The 17,219-nt window shown below is 38.3% G+C and overlaps 1 protein-coding gene across 6 annotated transcripts in view; it reads left to right on the plus strand.

Moving 5' to 3' along the window:
* LOC127413520 (anaphase-promoting complex subunit 1-like) overlaps window positions 1–16,367 on the plus strand; it is a 110,666-nt gene extending 94,299 nt beyond the window's left edge. For all 6 annotated transcript variants that reach the window (XM_051650723.1, XM_051650726.1, XM_051650725.1 and 3 more), the window contains 10 exons: window positions 2,979–3,065; window positions 5,830–5,947; window positions 6,879–6,956; window positions 7,054–7,121; window positions 10,931–11,069; window positions 11,424–11,510; window positions 12,048–12,143; window positions 13,245–13,449; window positions 15,154–15,288; window positions 15,936–16,367. In XM_051650723.1, the coding sequence (XP_051506683.1) occupies window positions 2,979–3,065; window positions 5,830–5,947; window positions 6,879–6,956; window positions 7,054–7,121; window positions 10,931–11,069; window positions 11,424–11,510; window positions 12,048–12,143; window positions 13,245–13,449; window positions 15,154–15,288; window positions 15,936–16,063 (1,141 nt within the window). In that variant the 3' untranslated portion in view covers window positions 16,064–16,367. The remainder of the gene's footprint in view (window positions 1–2,978; window positions 3,066–5,829; window positions 5,948–6,878; window positions 6,957–7,053; window positions 7,122–10,930; window positions 11,070–11,423; window positions 11,511–12,047; window positions 12,144–13,244; window positions 13,450–15,153; window positions 15,289–15,935) is intronic.
* Window positions 16,368–17,219: the final 852 nt, after the last annotated feature.

Genomic DNA, 17,219 nt, shown 5'->3' on the forward strand with positions numbered 1-17,219 from the left:
ATTCAGATGATTCATATCAATGAACTTGTTCAAAGAACAGATGCACAAATTAATAAGATTAATCACTAAACAGTGTTCACAAAATTTGGTTTTAGTTTGTTTGTTTTTGGGAATCAGTATGTTCAGACAGTTCGTTTCAATGTTTTGGTTAAAAAATAGGTTCACCAATTCATCACTCAGTGGTGCTTAATAGTGGTTACAAAAGTAAAACTATAATTCATAGTGAACAGTTTTTTTTAGATGATTAATTTCAGTGAACGGATTAAAAAAATTGATTCACAGATTAATACGAGTAATCACTCAACAGTTTTCACAAAAGTTGGTTTGGGCAGTTTGTTATAGGGAATCATTTTGTTCAGACATTTCTGTCCATAAATTCAGTCCAAAAAATGATTCACTGATTCATCACTCAGTGCTTAATAGTAGACACGCACACTTTTTAGTGAATTGGATTATTTAGATGATTCATTTCAATGGTTCACTGATTCAAGAGTAATCATTTAATAGTGCTCACAAAATTTGGGTTTGGTTGCATTTTGTAGGGAATCAGTTCGTTCAGATGATTCGTTTCAATCATCTGCTTAAAGGGGTCATGAAATGCTCTTTTTTATAGTTTCATTATCTTCCCCAAGGGTCCACTGATAATGTTAGTAAAGTTTTGTCACCAAAACAGTCATCATTTTGTAATATATGATCATTTCCCACCCTCTCTCTGACCATGTTTCTGAAAGCTCGATTTTTGCCTTAGCTCCTCCTTTAAACTTCAACGTAAACGCCCTCTGTTATGATTGGCTAAAAGCGTGCAGCCCCTCAAATTCAGCCATTTTTGAAACTCAATCGGAAGAGAATGAACAAGCACCAAAACATTAGAAATGTACATTACATGGTTTACACACGACGCATAGCCAACGCATTGCATCAGAATAGAATTTTTTTTCTGAAATTGTTCTGCCATGTAAGCGTTCATTGTGGCGCGTCACTCCAAAAGTAAACAAACAGATATCCCGTTCCATTTTGCGCTGGCGCTACTACTGCCAACAACACAAAGAAACGTTTCAGAAAGTTCGTGTCGACGATCCCAATGTAGACAGCCTCAAGCCATTAATGAATGGAACTGTTTACTTGCGTTTTTGATCGAGTCCAATAGTGTTTTTAACTATCCCATAGCCTTCAGTGACAGATCCTTGGCAGAGACTCGTTTTATGACTGCTTTAATCACAAGACGCACACATTCAGTTTATCATCCTGCACTGAGGTGCACATCGCCGGAAACAAATCAAAACGGTCAAAGACGTCCATCTAGTGCGTGTTTACATACACCAACAATTAAAAATAGTGCTGACAGGTGAAGAACAGTTTGTTGAGCAGTTTAAACAACAAAACAACAGAAGCCACAGCAGCTGATGAAACGCATCTCTTCAGAGTTTTAACTTGACACTGCATCTTTTAAAAGTGTGCCAGAGAGATGACAACAGTCAAAGACGTCTGTGTAGTGCATGTTTGTATGCAAAAATAATTCAGAATAGTCCAGATGGGTCCCCTTTCCTGCTCAGGAGTAGTGAGGCCACAGACTGTAGGCCTTTTGTCCTTCTCTCTGTCTCTGTTTACGAGCCAAGTGAGCACCAGTGGGCGGGGCCATGGGTGTGATGATTTTAAAATAGGCATTGATGTTATTGCTGTAGAGGCCGTCTTGAATTAATGAGTACCCCAAGTGACGTAGTGTTGTCGCGGAAATTACGAGGCGTTTTGGCAGCTTGGTTTCAATAGATGCTTTTATTGCATTGGGGATTAAGTTTGGAGTTCTGGAATTTACATTTTACATTTACATTTTAATAGTAGAATGACCTCTTATATGTCAAAATATCAAGGGAAATTGGATTCCTCATGACATGACCCCTTTTAAAAGATAGGTCCACTGATTCATAAAGTATAAGTCATAACTCAGTAATGTTTTAGTTTGTCATTTTACCTATTTTATGTAGTAAAATAACTATTTTATATAATATTACTGCTGTTGTTCTCTGAAATGTTTTAAATGTAATATTAATTGTACTGGCTCTATGTATGTGCTCAGTTTAATGCTGTCACCATAATATAAAAGATATCGTCCGATTAATAGCTTAAATGTCGTTTGCTCCTGTTTGTTAGTAATTTCCCTAAAACTGTCATAGATAAACAATAGCTGGCTAAGTTAAGCTAAATAACCACACTGAGAGTATGGCTGTATTTTTGGCCCCTATCTTGATCTCTTACTTTGGCCCCTGAACTATTTAGCCATTTAAAGAACTGATAATAGCCTTTATGACACTTCTTTGCAATGAACTTTTATTTTCCAAACTGGCCTATTTATCTCTTTTGACCCCAGTTTCTATTTTCTGCTCAGTAATGCATTTAAAAAATGTTATGCAAAATTTAGCTCAAGCGGCAGATCCCGCCCAAAATAAGAATTCTTGTTGTGATAACGCATTGTATTGCTTCAGCCTCATAACAAGTGTGCCTCTGTGACGCCCTTGCAGGTGATGTGGTGGGCTGGTACAGGGGCTCTTCAGCAAGCTTTTTTTTTTTTTAAGAGAAATGTTGGGACCTCTAACCAGGTCAATGGCATGCATTATAAGAGCCCCTCTTCCTGTCAGAACATGTTCAAGTGCACCCTTCAACTCGGCCATTATTTTTAATTGAGGCCTTTTAAAGAGCACAAATAGTACCGTTGAACAATGGATGACCAATTTCCTCCCTCACTAGACAATTGTGTGCGTGCCACATGCGTTTTGAAATACTGCCTCGGGGGACAATTGAATATGTACCATTTGTGCTCATTGTTTTGTGCTCATTTTCAGATCTGTAATGTTCGTTGATTTATGTTTACCTCGTTCAGTTTGTAGCATGCTGTCATAGAAAAGTCAAAAACTTAATCAAGGCCTAAAACACTAAATACATGCCTAATGTTTTTTAAACAATGTAAGGTGACTTTTTGACAGGTACACACTCAGCACTTCCAACTCAGCTATTGCCGCTCTTCTCTGTGCGCTTTATCCCCATTTTCCTGCTCACAGCACAGACAACAGGTAAAAACAATGACAACCACTGCAGCTGTTAACACACACTGTCTCTCAATGAGCAAAAAATGGTTTATGTGAAATGTGCTGTCCTCACTTCTGTGGAAAACCACTTTCACTTTAACTGCAAATGACACTTGTAAATGGTTGATGTGAATTGTGTTGTCCTCACTTCTGTGGAAAGCTACTTTTACTGCAAATGACACTTGTTACACCGAATAGTGAATCTTCATTGCCTGTATCTACTTAACATGCTGTTTGTTTTGTTACAGTGGACACTTAAAAATGACAATGTCTTTGCATTAGATAACATTTATTTGAATGAAACATAGCACAAGCACACTTTTAAGCTTAACATTTAAAAAAAAAAAAAAAGTAGTTTGTTTTTAAATGATAAAACAGTACTGTTCAGGGTCAGAAATTAACTTTTCCACTAAGGAAATAGTTCACCCAAATGAAAATTCTCTCATCTTTTACTCACCCTCATGCCATCCCAGATTTTTATGACTTACTTTCTTATGCTGAACACAAATGAATATTTTTAGAAGAATTTCCCAGCTCTGTAGGTCCTCACAATGCAAGTGAATCATGGCCAGAACTTTGAAACTCCAAAAAGCATACAGTGCATCCGGAAAGTATTCACAGCGCTTCACTTTTTCCACATTTTGTTATGTTACAGTCTTATTCCAAAATGGATTAAATTCATTATTATCTACAAACAATACCCCATAATGACAACGTGAAAGAAGTTTGTTTGAAATCTTTGCAAATTTATTAAAAATAAAAAACGAAAAAAAATCACATGTACATAAGTATTCACAGCCTTTGCCATGACACTCAGAATTGAGCTCAGGTGCATCCTGTTTCCACTGATCATCCCTGAGATGTTTCTACAACTTGATTGGAGTCCACCTGTGGTAAATTCAGTTGATTGGACATGATTTTGAAAGGCACACACCTGTCTACATAAGGTCCCACAGTTAACAGTGCATGTCAGAGCACAAACCAAGCCATGAAGTCCAAGGAATTGTCTGTAGACCTCCGAGACAGGATTGTATCGAGGCACAGATCTGGGGAAGGGTACAGAAAAATTTCTGCAGCATTGAAGGTCCCAATGAGCACAGTGGCCTCCATCATCCATAAATGGAAGAAGTTTGGAACCACCAGGACTCTTCCTAGAGCTGGCCGCCTGGCCAAACTGAGCGATCGGGGGAGAAGGGCCTTAGTCAGGGAGGTGACCAAGAACCTGATGGTCACTCTGACAGAGCTCCAGCATTTCTCTGTGGAGAGAGGAGAATCTTCCAGAAGAACAACCATCTCTGCAGCATTCAGGCCTGTATGGTAGAGTGGCCAGACGGAAGCCACTCCTCAGTAAAAGGCACATGACAGTCCGCCTGGAGTTTGCCAAAAGGCACCTGAAGGACTCTCAGACCATGAGAAACAAAGATTGAACTCTTTGGCCTGAATGGCAAGCGTCATGTCTGGAGGAAACCAGGCACCGCTCATTACCTGGACAATACCATCCCTACAGTGAAGCATGATGCTGTGGGGATGTTTTTCAGCGGCAGGAACTGGGACACTAGTCAGGATCGAGGGAAAGATGAATGCAGCAATGTATAGAGACATCCTTGATGAAAACCTGCTCCAGAGCGCGCTGGACCTCAGACTGGGGCGAAGGTTCATCTTCCAACAAGACAACGACCCTAAGCACACAGCCAAGATAACAAAGGAGTGGCTCCGGGACAACTCCGTGAATGTCCTTGAGTGGCCCAGCCAGAGCCCAGACTTGAACCCGATTGAACATCTCTGGAGAGATCTGAAAATGGCTGTGCACCGACGCTCCCCATCCAACCTGATGGAGCTTGAGAGGTCCTGCAAAGAAGAATGGGAGAAACTGCCCAAAAATAGGTGTGCCAAGCTTGTAGCATCATACTCAAAAAGACTTGAGGCTGTAATTGGTGCCAAAGGTGCTTCAACAAAGTATTGAGCAAAGGCTGTGAATACTTATGTACATGTGATTTCGTTTTTTTTTTTAATTTTTTTTTTTTTATTTTTAATAAATTTGCAAAGATTTCAAACAAACTTCTTTCACGTTGTCATTATGGGGTATTGTTTGTAGAATTTTGAGGAAAATAATGAATTTAATCAATTTTGGAATAAGGCTGTAACATAACAAAATGCGGAAAAAGTGAAGCACTGTGAATACTTTCCGGATGCACTGTATAAAGGCAATCCATACAACTCTAGTTGTTCAATCAATGCCTTCAAAAGTGATATGATAGGTGTGGGTGAGAAACAGATCAATATTTAAGTCATTTTTTACCATAAATCTCCACTTTCACTTTCACCTTCTTCTTATTTTGCTTTGGTGATATGCATTCTTCATACAAATCGCCACCTACTGGACAGGGAGGAGAATTTATATTAAAAAAAAAATGTAAATATTTAACTGTTTTTCTCCTACACCTATCATATCGCTTCTGAAGACATGGATTTAACCACTGGAGTCATATGGATTATTTTAATGCTGCATTTATGTGCTTTTTGGAGCTTCAAAGTCCTTACCATCATTCATTTGCATTGTGAGGACCAAAAGAGCTGAGATATTGTTTGTGATCTGCAGAAGAAAGTCATACACATCTGGGATGGCATGAGGATGAGTAAATGATGAGATAATTTAAGTTTTTGGGTGAACTATGCCTTTAATGTTGGCATTTTCTTTTTTTTTTTTTTTTTTTTTTGCATGTGAATATGTTTGTGTTCCTCTCTGCAGATATCACCTCCAGGCATTGCGTCACCTGGCTGTTCTCGCAGCAGAACCTCGTCTGCTGGTGCCTGTAGACGTGGACACGCTCAAACCATGCTACGCTCTTCTAGATGTCACCTATAATGTATGTCACATGTGCTGCTGGTTTTGACATGGATTTTAAAGTGTGCACTTGCTCATGTGATCTTAAATATTTTTAATATAGGAGTTTAAAGAGTTGGTTCACCCAATAATAAAAAAATCTGTAATCGTATGCTCACCCTTATGTCATTCCAAACCTGTTGGACTCTCTTTATTCTGTGAAACACAAGTAATGTTCACACTGTTTTTTATTCCATATAGTGAAAGTATATAGTGAGCAAGGCATGTAAAGCTCTAAAAAGGACAACAACAAAAAAAAGCGTCATCAAAGTATCATAAAAGTTGTTCATACGACTAATGCAGTGTGCTTTGTGTGAGGAACAGACAGAAATTTAAGCCGTTGTTCACTGAAAATCTTCCCCTCTGCTGCAGCTCTCAAATCAATGTTTTTTTGTTTTTTTTTTTTTTTGAAGATGCAATGCACCAGTTTTGAGTTTTTAACTGTTTTTAATTAATTGCGATGCACCTAGTTTGAATATGCAAAAGCGCAAAATAGATTTCAGAGATTTAGTGGAAGGCCAGATTTTCAGTGAATAACGACTAAATTTCAGGAGATTTGGAATCATGTGCACAAGTTGTATGGGCTATTTTTCTGGTGCTTTAAGGTGATTTTTAACTCCACTTTGTAACTTCTAGCTGCCCTGTTGCGTGTGAAGGCATTAGGCCACATCAAAGAGTTTCTTGGATGATAAACACACAGTGAAGGGCTGTTGAAGGTTGACCACTTCTCTCCTGGAGCTTTAAGAGGATTCATCTTTTCAATTAAATGACAACAGTTAAAGGAAGGAGACCAGCTGTTCACCTAAATTAAAGACGCCTCTACTCAGCAGGCATACAATCATGCATAGTAGACATATACATTGTGATGCATGGCCGTTAGGTTTCTAATCTGTTTGTGCATGCATGTTTTATAGGAGACGCAGTGGTACGAGGAGACGACCGTGGAGTTGATGGCTCCCACCATGCTGCCTGAACTGCACCTCCTTAAACAGGTAATAAATAAAAACACTTAAGCAAATATAGCCCATGCAAACTCTAATATAACATTCTTAATCTGCCCACGAATACATTCTGTCTTTTTGTTTCCAGATTAAGGTGAAAGGTCCAAGATATTGGGAGCTAAACATTGAGATCAGCAAAGGAACTCAACATCTGCAGTAAGTTTGTGTGTAGGTTAATGGAGTAGTTCGCCCCAAAATGTTGTTATATACCTGGAAGACTATGTGGAGTGCAAAATAAGATGTTTTGAAGAATATTTATGCTGCTCTTTTCCATACAAGAAAAGTAGATGGGGTCTGGTGCTGTCAAGCTCCAAAAATGACAAAAAAGCACTATAAAAGTAGTCCACGTGACTTTTGCGCTCTTTCAAGTCTTCTGAAGTGGCGCTCCACCACTACTGAACCTACAGCACCTCTACAGTATCCACAAAAAAATAGCAAAAATGTTTTAATTAGTGTGCTGGTCTAAATTGAATGCAATGAGATAAGTATATTTACAAGACAGTGTATTGTAAAAAAAATAATGGCAAGAAAACACATCTTTCGAGTTGTCTGAGTGGGCTGCACACAAAAACAAAACGTGACAAGTGTTGTCCAGTTCACAAGACTCTTTTGAACTGGTTCTTTTAATGACTTGTTCAAAATACTCACAAACTCATGAGTTACCGGTTTGAATCAGTCTTGATGAAATCACTGAATCAGGCAGAGCTGTTACTGAATTACCATTTGACTCACTTATTGAACTGAAATTTTCATTACTTTCAGACAATAAATCAAGAGCTGTGAAAATTAAATCAGTATCATTACAGACAGGTTGTTCATATCACAATGTGTACTTAAAAAAAAAAAAAAAAATATATATATATATATATTTGCAACAGTAATGGAAGTTTTTTGTAATAAATTATAGTTGAATTAAAATGTGTGCAGTTTTGTAGTTTTATTTATTTTATTTTTTACAAAAAAGTTATATACAGTATATATTTTATTTTAAAACAGTAGTTTGAGATATATATATATCTCATATTGTCTCATTTTTATCCGCATATCTAAATATTTATAATCTCATATATTGTCTTATTTGTATCCGTATGTGTGTGTGTGTATATGTAAATAGAGTTGTGCTCCTTGGAAACAATCACACCATCTTTTTCCAGAGCAGCCTATATTTCTCCTGAGGTTACCTGTGGGTTTTTCTTTGTATCCTGAACAATTCTTCTGGCAGTTGTGGCTGAAATCTTTCTTTGTCTACCTGACCTTGGCTTGGTATCAAGAGATCTCCGAATTTTCCACTTCTTAATAAGTGATTGAACAGTACTGACTGGCATTTTCAAGGCTTTGGATATCTTTTTATATCCTTTTCCATCTTTATAAAGTTTCATTACCTTGTTACGCAGGTCTTTTGACAGTTCTTTTCTGCTCCCCATGGCTCAGTATCTAGTCTGCTCAGTGCATCCACGTGAGAGCTAACAAACTCATTGACTATTTATACACAGACACTAATTGCAATTTAAAAAGCCACAGGTGTGGGAAATTAACCTTTAATTGCCATTTAAACCTGTGTGTGTCACCTTGTGTGTCTGTAACAAGGCCAAACATTCAAGGGTGTGTAAACTTTTGATCAGGGCCATTTGGGTGATTTCTGTTATCATTATGATTTAAAAAGGAGCCAAACAACCATGTGATAATAAATGGCTTCATATGAGCACTATCCTTAAATAAAAGATAAAAGCATGATCAGTCATATTTTCAAAATAAATGCCAAAATTGCACAATTTCTGCCAGGCTATACAACCTTTTGAGCACAACTGTGTGTGTGTGTGTATATATATATATATATATATATATATATTATATACAGTGCCTTGCAAAATTATTCAGACCCCTGACCAGTTATCACATATTACTGAATTACAAATGGTGCAATGAAATTTCATTCTGTTTGATATTTTATTTTAAAACACTGGAACTCAAAATCAATTATTGTTAGGTGACATTGGTTTTATGTTGGGAAATATATATATATATATATATATATATATATATAAAAAACTAAACTAAAAAACTGAAATATCTTGCTTGCATAAGTGTTCAACCCCTGTGCTGTGGAAGCTGCCAGGTTTCACCGATGAAAGAAGTTGCCCTAATGAGGACACAATTACTTTACCATTGGCATCCACCTGTGAATCACTGACGTTGCAATCACATTATTGAAGGATCATTGGTCAGGCTGTGAATCTGAAGGAAAATGAAGACCAAAGAGCATTCCACAGAAGTTAGAGATAAAGTAATAAAAATTCATAGATTAGGGAAAGGGTACAAAATAATACCCAAATGTTTGGATATCCCAGTGAGTACAGTTGGATCAATAATCAGGAAGTGGAAGCTGCACCTCACCACCCAGGCACTGCCAAGAAAAGGCCGTCCCTCAAAACTCAGCGCTCTAACAAAAAGGAGACAAAAAGGAGGCCAACAATCACTTTGAAGGAGCTACAGAGTTCAGGGTCTGGGAGTGGAGTAATGGTGCACCAGTCAACCATATCAAGAGCACTGCATAACGCTGGCCTGTATGGGAGGATGGCAAGAAAGAAGCCGTTACTCAAAAAGTACCATCTGAAAGCGCGTCTGGAGTCTGCCAGAAAGCATGTGAGTGACCCAGCAGCGATGTGGGAGAAGGTTTTGTGGTCAGATGAGACCAAGATAGAGCTTTTTGGCCAAAACTCAAAGCGCTATGTGTGGTGCAAACCTAACACTTCTTATGCCTCAAGACACACCATCCCTACAGTGAAGTATGGTGGTGGCAGCATCATGCTGTGGGGATGCTTCTCATCAGCAGGGACTGGGTATCTTGTTAGAATTGAAGGAAGAATGGATGGAGCAAAATATAGGGAAATACTGCCAGAGAACCTGCTTCAGTCCGCTAAAAAACTGAAGCTTGGGAGGAAATTCACCTTTCAGCATGACAATGATCCCAAGCACAAGGCACAAGCAATATTGGAGTGGCTCAAGAACAAAAAGATAAATGTCCTACAGTGCTCCAGTCAAAATCCTGATCTCAATCCTATTGAGAATCTGTGGCACTATTTGAAAATTGCAGTCCACAAGCATCACCCAACCAACCGGAACAACCTGGAGCAAATCTGCTGAGAAGAATGGGCCAAAAACACTTCGTCACTGTGTGCAAAGCTGGTACATATGTACCCCAAAAGACTTAAAGCAGTTATTGCAGCAAAAGGTGGCTCGACCAAATATTAATGTGTGGGGGTTGAATACTTATGCAAGCAAGATTATTTCAGTTTTTTATTTTTCATAAAAATACCCCCCCCCCCCGTATATGTATTATCAACATAATATTTTATTTAAAAAAGGGGGAAAAAAAACATGAAAAATGCCATGCAGGCAGTTTTTATTGATGATGCAAGTTAATCTTTGAATCTGTGTTTTGAATCGATTTATTGAAACAGTTTAAACTGTATCACAGAAATCAATCAAACTTTGCCTTTGTTTTCATAGTCTTGAGTCACTTTGAAACTTTGATGACTGCTAGCAAAATCATCACAAATGTATATCGCGAATATTCAAGATATCGCTCTGCATTTTCTCTTGATCGATTATGACACGATTATGACACATATGCAAGGGTAAATGAGATTTGAGAGCAATTTTCCATGAATAACTTGAATTTTGTATATAATTTTGTAAAATTGAATGGCTCCAGAGGTCTTCGAGTATATCGCATGTGACGTATGACCTACTTTTATGGTGTTTTTTGTGCTTTTTTAGTCCTTTTTGGAGGTTGACAGCACCTGGTCATTGTATACTTTAATTTTTTGGAAAAGAGCAGCTTGAACATTCTTCAAAATGTCTTCTTTTGTGTTCCACGGTAAGAAAAAGCCATACAAAACTATTCCTTCGTTGTCATGTGTGTGATTCCGAACAGGGTGTGCTAAGTAAATTCTTTTTTCTAGATCCATTCTCTCCAGAGATGGCGTTCTGTATGTTAAGTTGCGTGCCGGTCAGCTACCCTACAAGGACGACCCTCATGGCTGGAAGAGTCTGCTGGCCCCCAACCCCAACAACAGAAACCCTGAACTCCGCACTTTCAAGGTCGGTGTGTGTATACAATAAATATTACAGAAGAATCCACTGTCCACAAACTGGTTTGACCGAGGCCTGTCCATATTTACTGTAGCTCATCTTCCACATACTGTATATATTTTAACAGTCTGTTTGTAAAGCTGGAATGCAAGTCAAGCATTTCATTAAGACCATTCATGCAAATACAGAGGATAAAGATATAAAAATATTTCTGGATGTTTGAGTAAAGTTTGTGTTCCAATCTGGATTAATTCAGCATAATGTGTTCTTTCAAATTGTACGAGAGGAGCAAAGAATTTAGTTTTCATGTCAATGAGCTATTTTTCCCCTTCCCACCCACTGTCTCAATTTTCTCCCCCACAGCCCGAGGCCATCTCAACCTTCACCTCAGATGCCTCTTTGGTCTCCTTCGCCAAATATTTCTGCAGAGCCTCGGAAAACATGAAGCATGTGAGACAGTAAACATGTTGTTTTAAGGCAAAGCCCTGCTTCACGCGGTCGGAAGAAATCTTTCATGAGTTAATGTGCCAAAGGCACTGCCTATAGATCTAAAGTCCTGTCCGTGAGTTAATAGCTGTCAGAGGAAAAAATTCTCTATTCTGAGACAACTTGATCTTTTAATAACTGTTTGGGAGACTAACAGGCCCTCAGTCTACAGGATGCATTTGTGAAGTTTGATTCAAACTTAAGAAAGATTCAAAAACTTTTGTCGTAGAATGAAATGGTATAATCTTGTTGGACTGCAAAACATGTCACTGTAAAGTTACAACTTCTGACAGCCTTTTGGTTTTTTGTTTGTCAATCTTTAAAGGAAAAGTTCACCCAAAAATGAAAACTAATTTACTCATTTAATGTTGTAATTGTGCCACATGAAGTTTAATATAGCCTGCAATGTTCCTTTATTTTTCCAGACAGTTCATTGAATTATATGAATTGTGTTGCTGTAGTTTTCACACACTGTTTTTCTTCCTGTTTTGTTTCTTACAGAAGCAGGACACTGTGGCCTTACTGTCGGCAATTCTGTATGAATGTGTGACACAGGAAAACCCAGAGATGCTGCCAACACACATGTCTATTGACCAGGTCAGTTAGAGTAAGCATGTGTCATAATGGGCAGAACCTCTGCTGATGTGACACTGTGGCAGCGTCCGAACATGCATACCTCCCTACTATATAGTATGCCAAAAACAGTATGACAAAGCAGTAGGGTGTCCGAATCCTCTGTATTCATAAAAGAGTAGGTGAGAAATACCCGGATGACCTACTACATCCGCTAAGATTCTGAAGTGCACATCCACTGGACACTTTACTATCTCATAATCCCTCTGGAGCTGAGGAGACATCACATTCAAAACGCTGCATTTTTTTTTTTCTTTCTCCGATTTTCTCCCCTTTTTCTCCCCAATTTGGAATGCCCAATTCCCAATGTGCTCTAAGTCCTCGTGGGGGCATAGTGACTCGCCTCAATCTGGGTGGTGGAGGACGAATCTCAGTTGCGTCTGAGACGCTATTCTCCGCGGCATCTGCGCACAACTCACCACGCGCCCCACCGAGAGCGAACCACATTATAGCGACCACAAGGAGGTTACCCCATGTGACTCTACCCTCCCTAGCAACCAGGCCAATTTGGTTGCTTAGGAGACCTGGCTGGAGTCACTCAGCACGCCCTGGATTCGAACTCGCGAACTCCAGGGGTGATAGTCAGCATCAATCGCATTTTAAAAAAACGGCAGAGAACCACAAGTCGGGTGGCTCTTTTCAACTGTAAGTGCTTTATATACGTCAAGAAAGTTGTTCATTGTGGTCAGATGGTGCTTGTTTAACAAAATCATTTTTGCATGTTTTGTTACTACATCATATACGACAATGCCCAGGTCCCCGAATGAATTATGTCCGGAATGTATTCATACTACTTGCCTGCATAACTAAAGAAAGTACTCTTTTACTTATTATGCATGTTCTGTGTTGCAGCGTTCCTCGTAGCCGGAAATAACACACACTTACCTGCGAATTAGTTCAAATTTCTTGTTACATATTATAATTTTCAAAAGTGTCGCACTGTAAACCACTGGTGCTAAAGCAGCATTATAACTGAAACTGAACTTCCTAAGTTTAATAAACTGTCTGTTCTATAAAGACCCTCAACACTTACACATTTGTGTGTGTGTGTAATTGCTTCTGTAGGCCGTGCGGACTCTGGAGCGCGGTGATCTGTGTGAAACGTTCAGTCTGTGGCAGATGAAGCTGGTGTTGGAGCTGTGTGAGAGCAGAGTTTTGCAGCAGAGACTGAGAAACGCTCATCAGCAGGGCCGCGGTCTGCTGCTAAGCTCCGAGTTCCTGCCCGTCATGAAGAGCTCAGCGGACCGAGCCCTTGATCAGTGGCTCTGTGGTGAGAAACACAACACATGCCCCATGAGTACCTTGCATCATTAACCCAATGATTTCTGTTTCAAAGCTGCTGAATTAACCCCTCAAGTCAGCGTTTATGACTCGCTTCTGTGATTCTGATAACACCTTCAGCAAGTGTGAAAACCTGTAGTCATGTCTGTGCTCTGCAGAGCATTGAGTGAATCTCACAAAGATGGTCAATAACATGTCCAGGTCACATTTCAGCCCAAAATTATAAGAAATAAGAAATTGTATTTTGCATAAAGTAAATTATGCCTTTTTTTTTAGGTCCATAAAATTTTTTTGGGATTGTGACATTAATTGAATAAAAGAAAACATTACTGGAAAAGTTTGTTACTGTAATGCAAACAATTTAGACCTTATTACCGTAATGCAAAACAAAAATACTAGGTCTGTTGATTTAACGCGTTATTTCAGTGTGATTAATTATATAAAATATAACGTAAAAAAATGAACGCAATTAATCATGTCCCCAGATGGTAAAAAGGAATATTCCTACCATCTGAGCAAATCAAGCTTGAAATTCCACATGTTTTCAGCAGGGGGCAGTAAGCGAAACTCCAGCTGTATTCGCAACGTGCAACTGTACAGACAACAAATCAGGCTGTGACACTAGCGACAGCACAAGATGAGAACAAGTTTTTGCATTCAAACAGAGCACAATTCCGAATGCAGGGATCTCGAAACTTGTTTTTCAAAGTACGTTTAACTTGACACAACGACTTAAAATTGCTGTTTACAATGCAACGCAATTAAAGTGAGATGCTCCAAAAGTGCCTGTCTGACACGTGTACATTGATGCATCTTTAGAAAAGCCCTAATAATAAATCTATCTCGAACAGATTGATGATTTTAATTGCAAAATGGATTGCTGTCGTCTGTAGGCCAGTGATATGCTTATGTTCAATAATATGGAAATAAACAATATATTGCCTTCTAAAAAACACTTTTTGTATTGTCTTATAAATGCATTACTCGTCTGCCACAATAATGTAATGCAATTTAATCATCTGAAAATGATTCTATATAAAATATATATTAATCATTAATTAATTATTAATTAATCACTCTTTATTTAATTATAGTTATTTGAGGGCCTTTCACAGCAAATATTTATAAATGTGATTGTCATTTAACATCATTTAATCTGACAGCCCTAAAAATATATACATACTATTTAAACATTTATTGATCATGGTAGTATGAGTACGTTGTATTGAATTTAAACCGATTTAATAAACAAAAACACTTATCATTTACATTAATGTATTACAGTAATTACAAAAAAATCACATTACAGTGTAGTAAATTTAGGGGTAAATGTGCTTAATTGTCATGAAAATAATGCCTCAAAAAATATTTAAATTGTTTTTATCAAAACTTTGATAAAGTTTTTTGGTTAATTTTCTGGTGAGCATGAGCAGAAGGAATTTGTGTAAATTTTTCAGAAAACCATTTTTATTTAAATAGGTCATTTGCAATTGAATGTTACAAAAATTTGCGTAAAAACATCCTTATGTAAATTGTTGCATTTCATTGAAAAATGACTGTGTGTGTGCATGCAAATAATACATCCCATATATAGACCCAATTAGTATAAGGGGATTGCAAATAATGTAAATGCAAATAAAGCTTGAAGGCTTTACTGTTACACAACAAATACTGTTTGTTTTTTTACACACAGATAACATTCATGTGCTGCGAGCATACTTGAGAGCGCAGCCAATGAACAACAACACTGATGGCAACATGTTGGCCTGCTTCCTGGTCTATCATTCCATTCCCAGCCTCAAGAATATGGTGACCTCTGACCTAGAAGGTACAGTGGATATTTAACATTAGAGAGATCTGTCTAGAGAGTCTGGCTTCTCGTTTTGAACATAAAAGCTTTTCACCTTACGCTAAACCCTCGGTTAACATTATTTTTTAACCCCAGTTAAAGGCCAGTTTTAACACTAGGTTGAGCAAAATTTCAACCATGTAATTTTGAAAGGGGGTTTTAATTGTGCAGTCATGAACCAATTCAAAACTGCCTCAGTGTTAACCTCGTTAAATATTCATGTGCTTTAAAAAGTGGCTGAAACTTTCACACGCTGTTTAGTTTCAACTTCTGAGAGAAACTGTTAAAAATGTCAAAAGCCTCGACAAACGTGTTAACTTGAGTGATATAGAGTGTCATTTTTGTAGTGTCTCAAAAGATGAAAACAACCAGAGCAGATTTACGTGGCCACATTTCCACAGATGAACATGCCGTTGTTACAACAGGTTACCTGCTTGTTGCATGCTGTTGCAATGTTATTAACCTCGTTAATGTGCAAACAAGAACATTAGCCCAGGGTTTACACAAATTAAGAATGCTAAGAAGAGTTAATGACCCTGGGTTAACATTTTAAACTGTGAAAAGCCCAGTAGTTGTCTTTTAACCTCTTATTTTTTTAATGTTGTTGTTCTGGTCTCTCCATCCAGGATGTTCTTGTTTCCCAGAGTTGCTCCTCAAGAGCAGCCAGTTAGGAGTTCCTGTACGTGCTCTGCTGCGTCTGAGCCCTTTGCTCCTTCAGAACCATGAATCTGGAGGTCAACAGTGCTTCTGCTGACCTTATGCCAACTTCAAAAGTTCCACCAAACTTCTGCTACACAAGGTACAGCCTTGTTCTCACAAGCCACCAACTTGCAGGAACTTGCTGTAACCTTATTCTAAAACACCTCGATTTCTTGTGTGGACATTATGAAATTGTCTGTCTGTGAAGAGCAAAAGTGAAACTAAGCCTGCTCTTCTCTATTTTGACGTAAATAGTTTGTATCTATACTTGTACCTATAATAATTCAGTCAATAAATATGACTTGAAGTGGTTTTGATAAAGTATGCTTGGCTTTGTATTAAATAAAACAAACTTTTGCATGTCTTATGTCAGTTTTGCAAACATCACCTTTACTATTATTCACACTAAGGTTTAGGAGTTTGACAAACACTTAACCCCAAGTATTTAACTTTTGCACATAACTCGTCCTGCACCATTTGTGCTACAGACGTGAATGATGTGTGCTATTACTTTTCTGAGTGTTCAGACTCGTGATTTTCGCATATCAGTCGATAGAAATGGTGAAAGAATTCCCATAGACTTACATTGACCACATAGAACCACTCAGAACACCTTTGAAACCATATAGAACTAATCTGAACACCTTAGCAAACACATAGAACCACACAAAACACCCTAGCAACCCAATAGAACTGCTCAGATCATCTTAGCAACCACATAGAACTGCTAAGAACACCTTAGCAACCACATAGAACCACTCAGAACACCCTAGCAACCACATAGACCACTCGGAACACCCTAGCAACCACATAGAACCACTCAGAACACCCTAGCAACCACATAGAACCACTCGGAACACCCTAGCAACCACATAGAACCACTCAGAACACCTTAGCAACCACATAGGAAAGCTCTGGCAATCAGCCACAACATCTTTGCACCATGGCCACAAGTTTTGCATGGGCAAGCACCAACTTTCTTTCTTAGGGAAAAGTTTGCATATGTCTGTGTCTTCCACTGTGCTTTCCTCTCTTTTTCCTTATTTACTGTAGTTCAGCAATACATGCAACAAATGTGCATTCCTCTATAAATTAAAACCATCCCACTGCCAGGAACACACACACACCCTCACATTCCACACTATTTGAACAGCCACGTTGCAGTTTAAAATAGCTTGGGCTTTGCTTTAAATGCTGCTTTCTTTCCCTGT

The sequence above is a fragment of the Myxocyprinus asiaticus genome, chromosome 23 (assembly GCF_019703515.2).
Source record: "Myxocyprinus asiaticus isolate MX2 ecotype Aquarium Trade chromosome 23, UBuf_Myxa_2, whole genome shotgun sequence".
In the NCBI taxonomy this organism is placed as follows: domain Eukaryota; kingdom Metazoa; phylum Chordata; class Actinopteri; order Cypriniformes; family Catostomidae; genus Myxocyprinus; species Myxocyprinus asiaticus.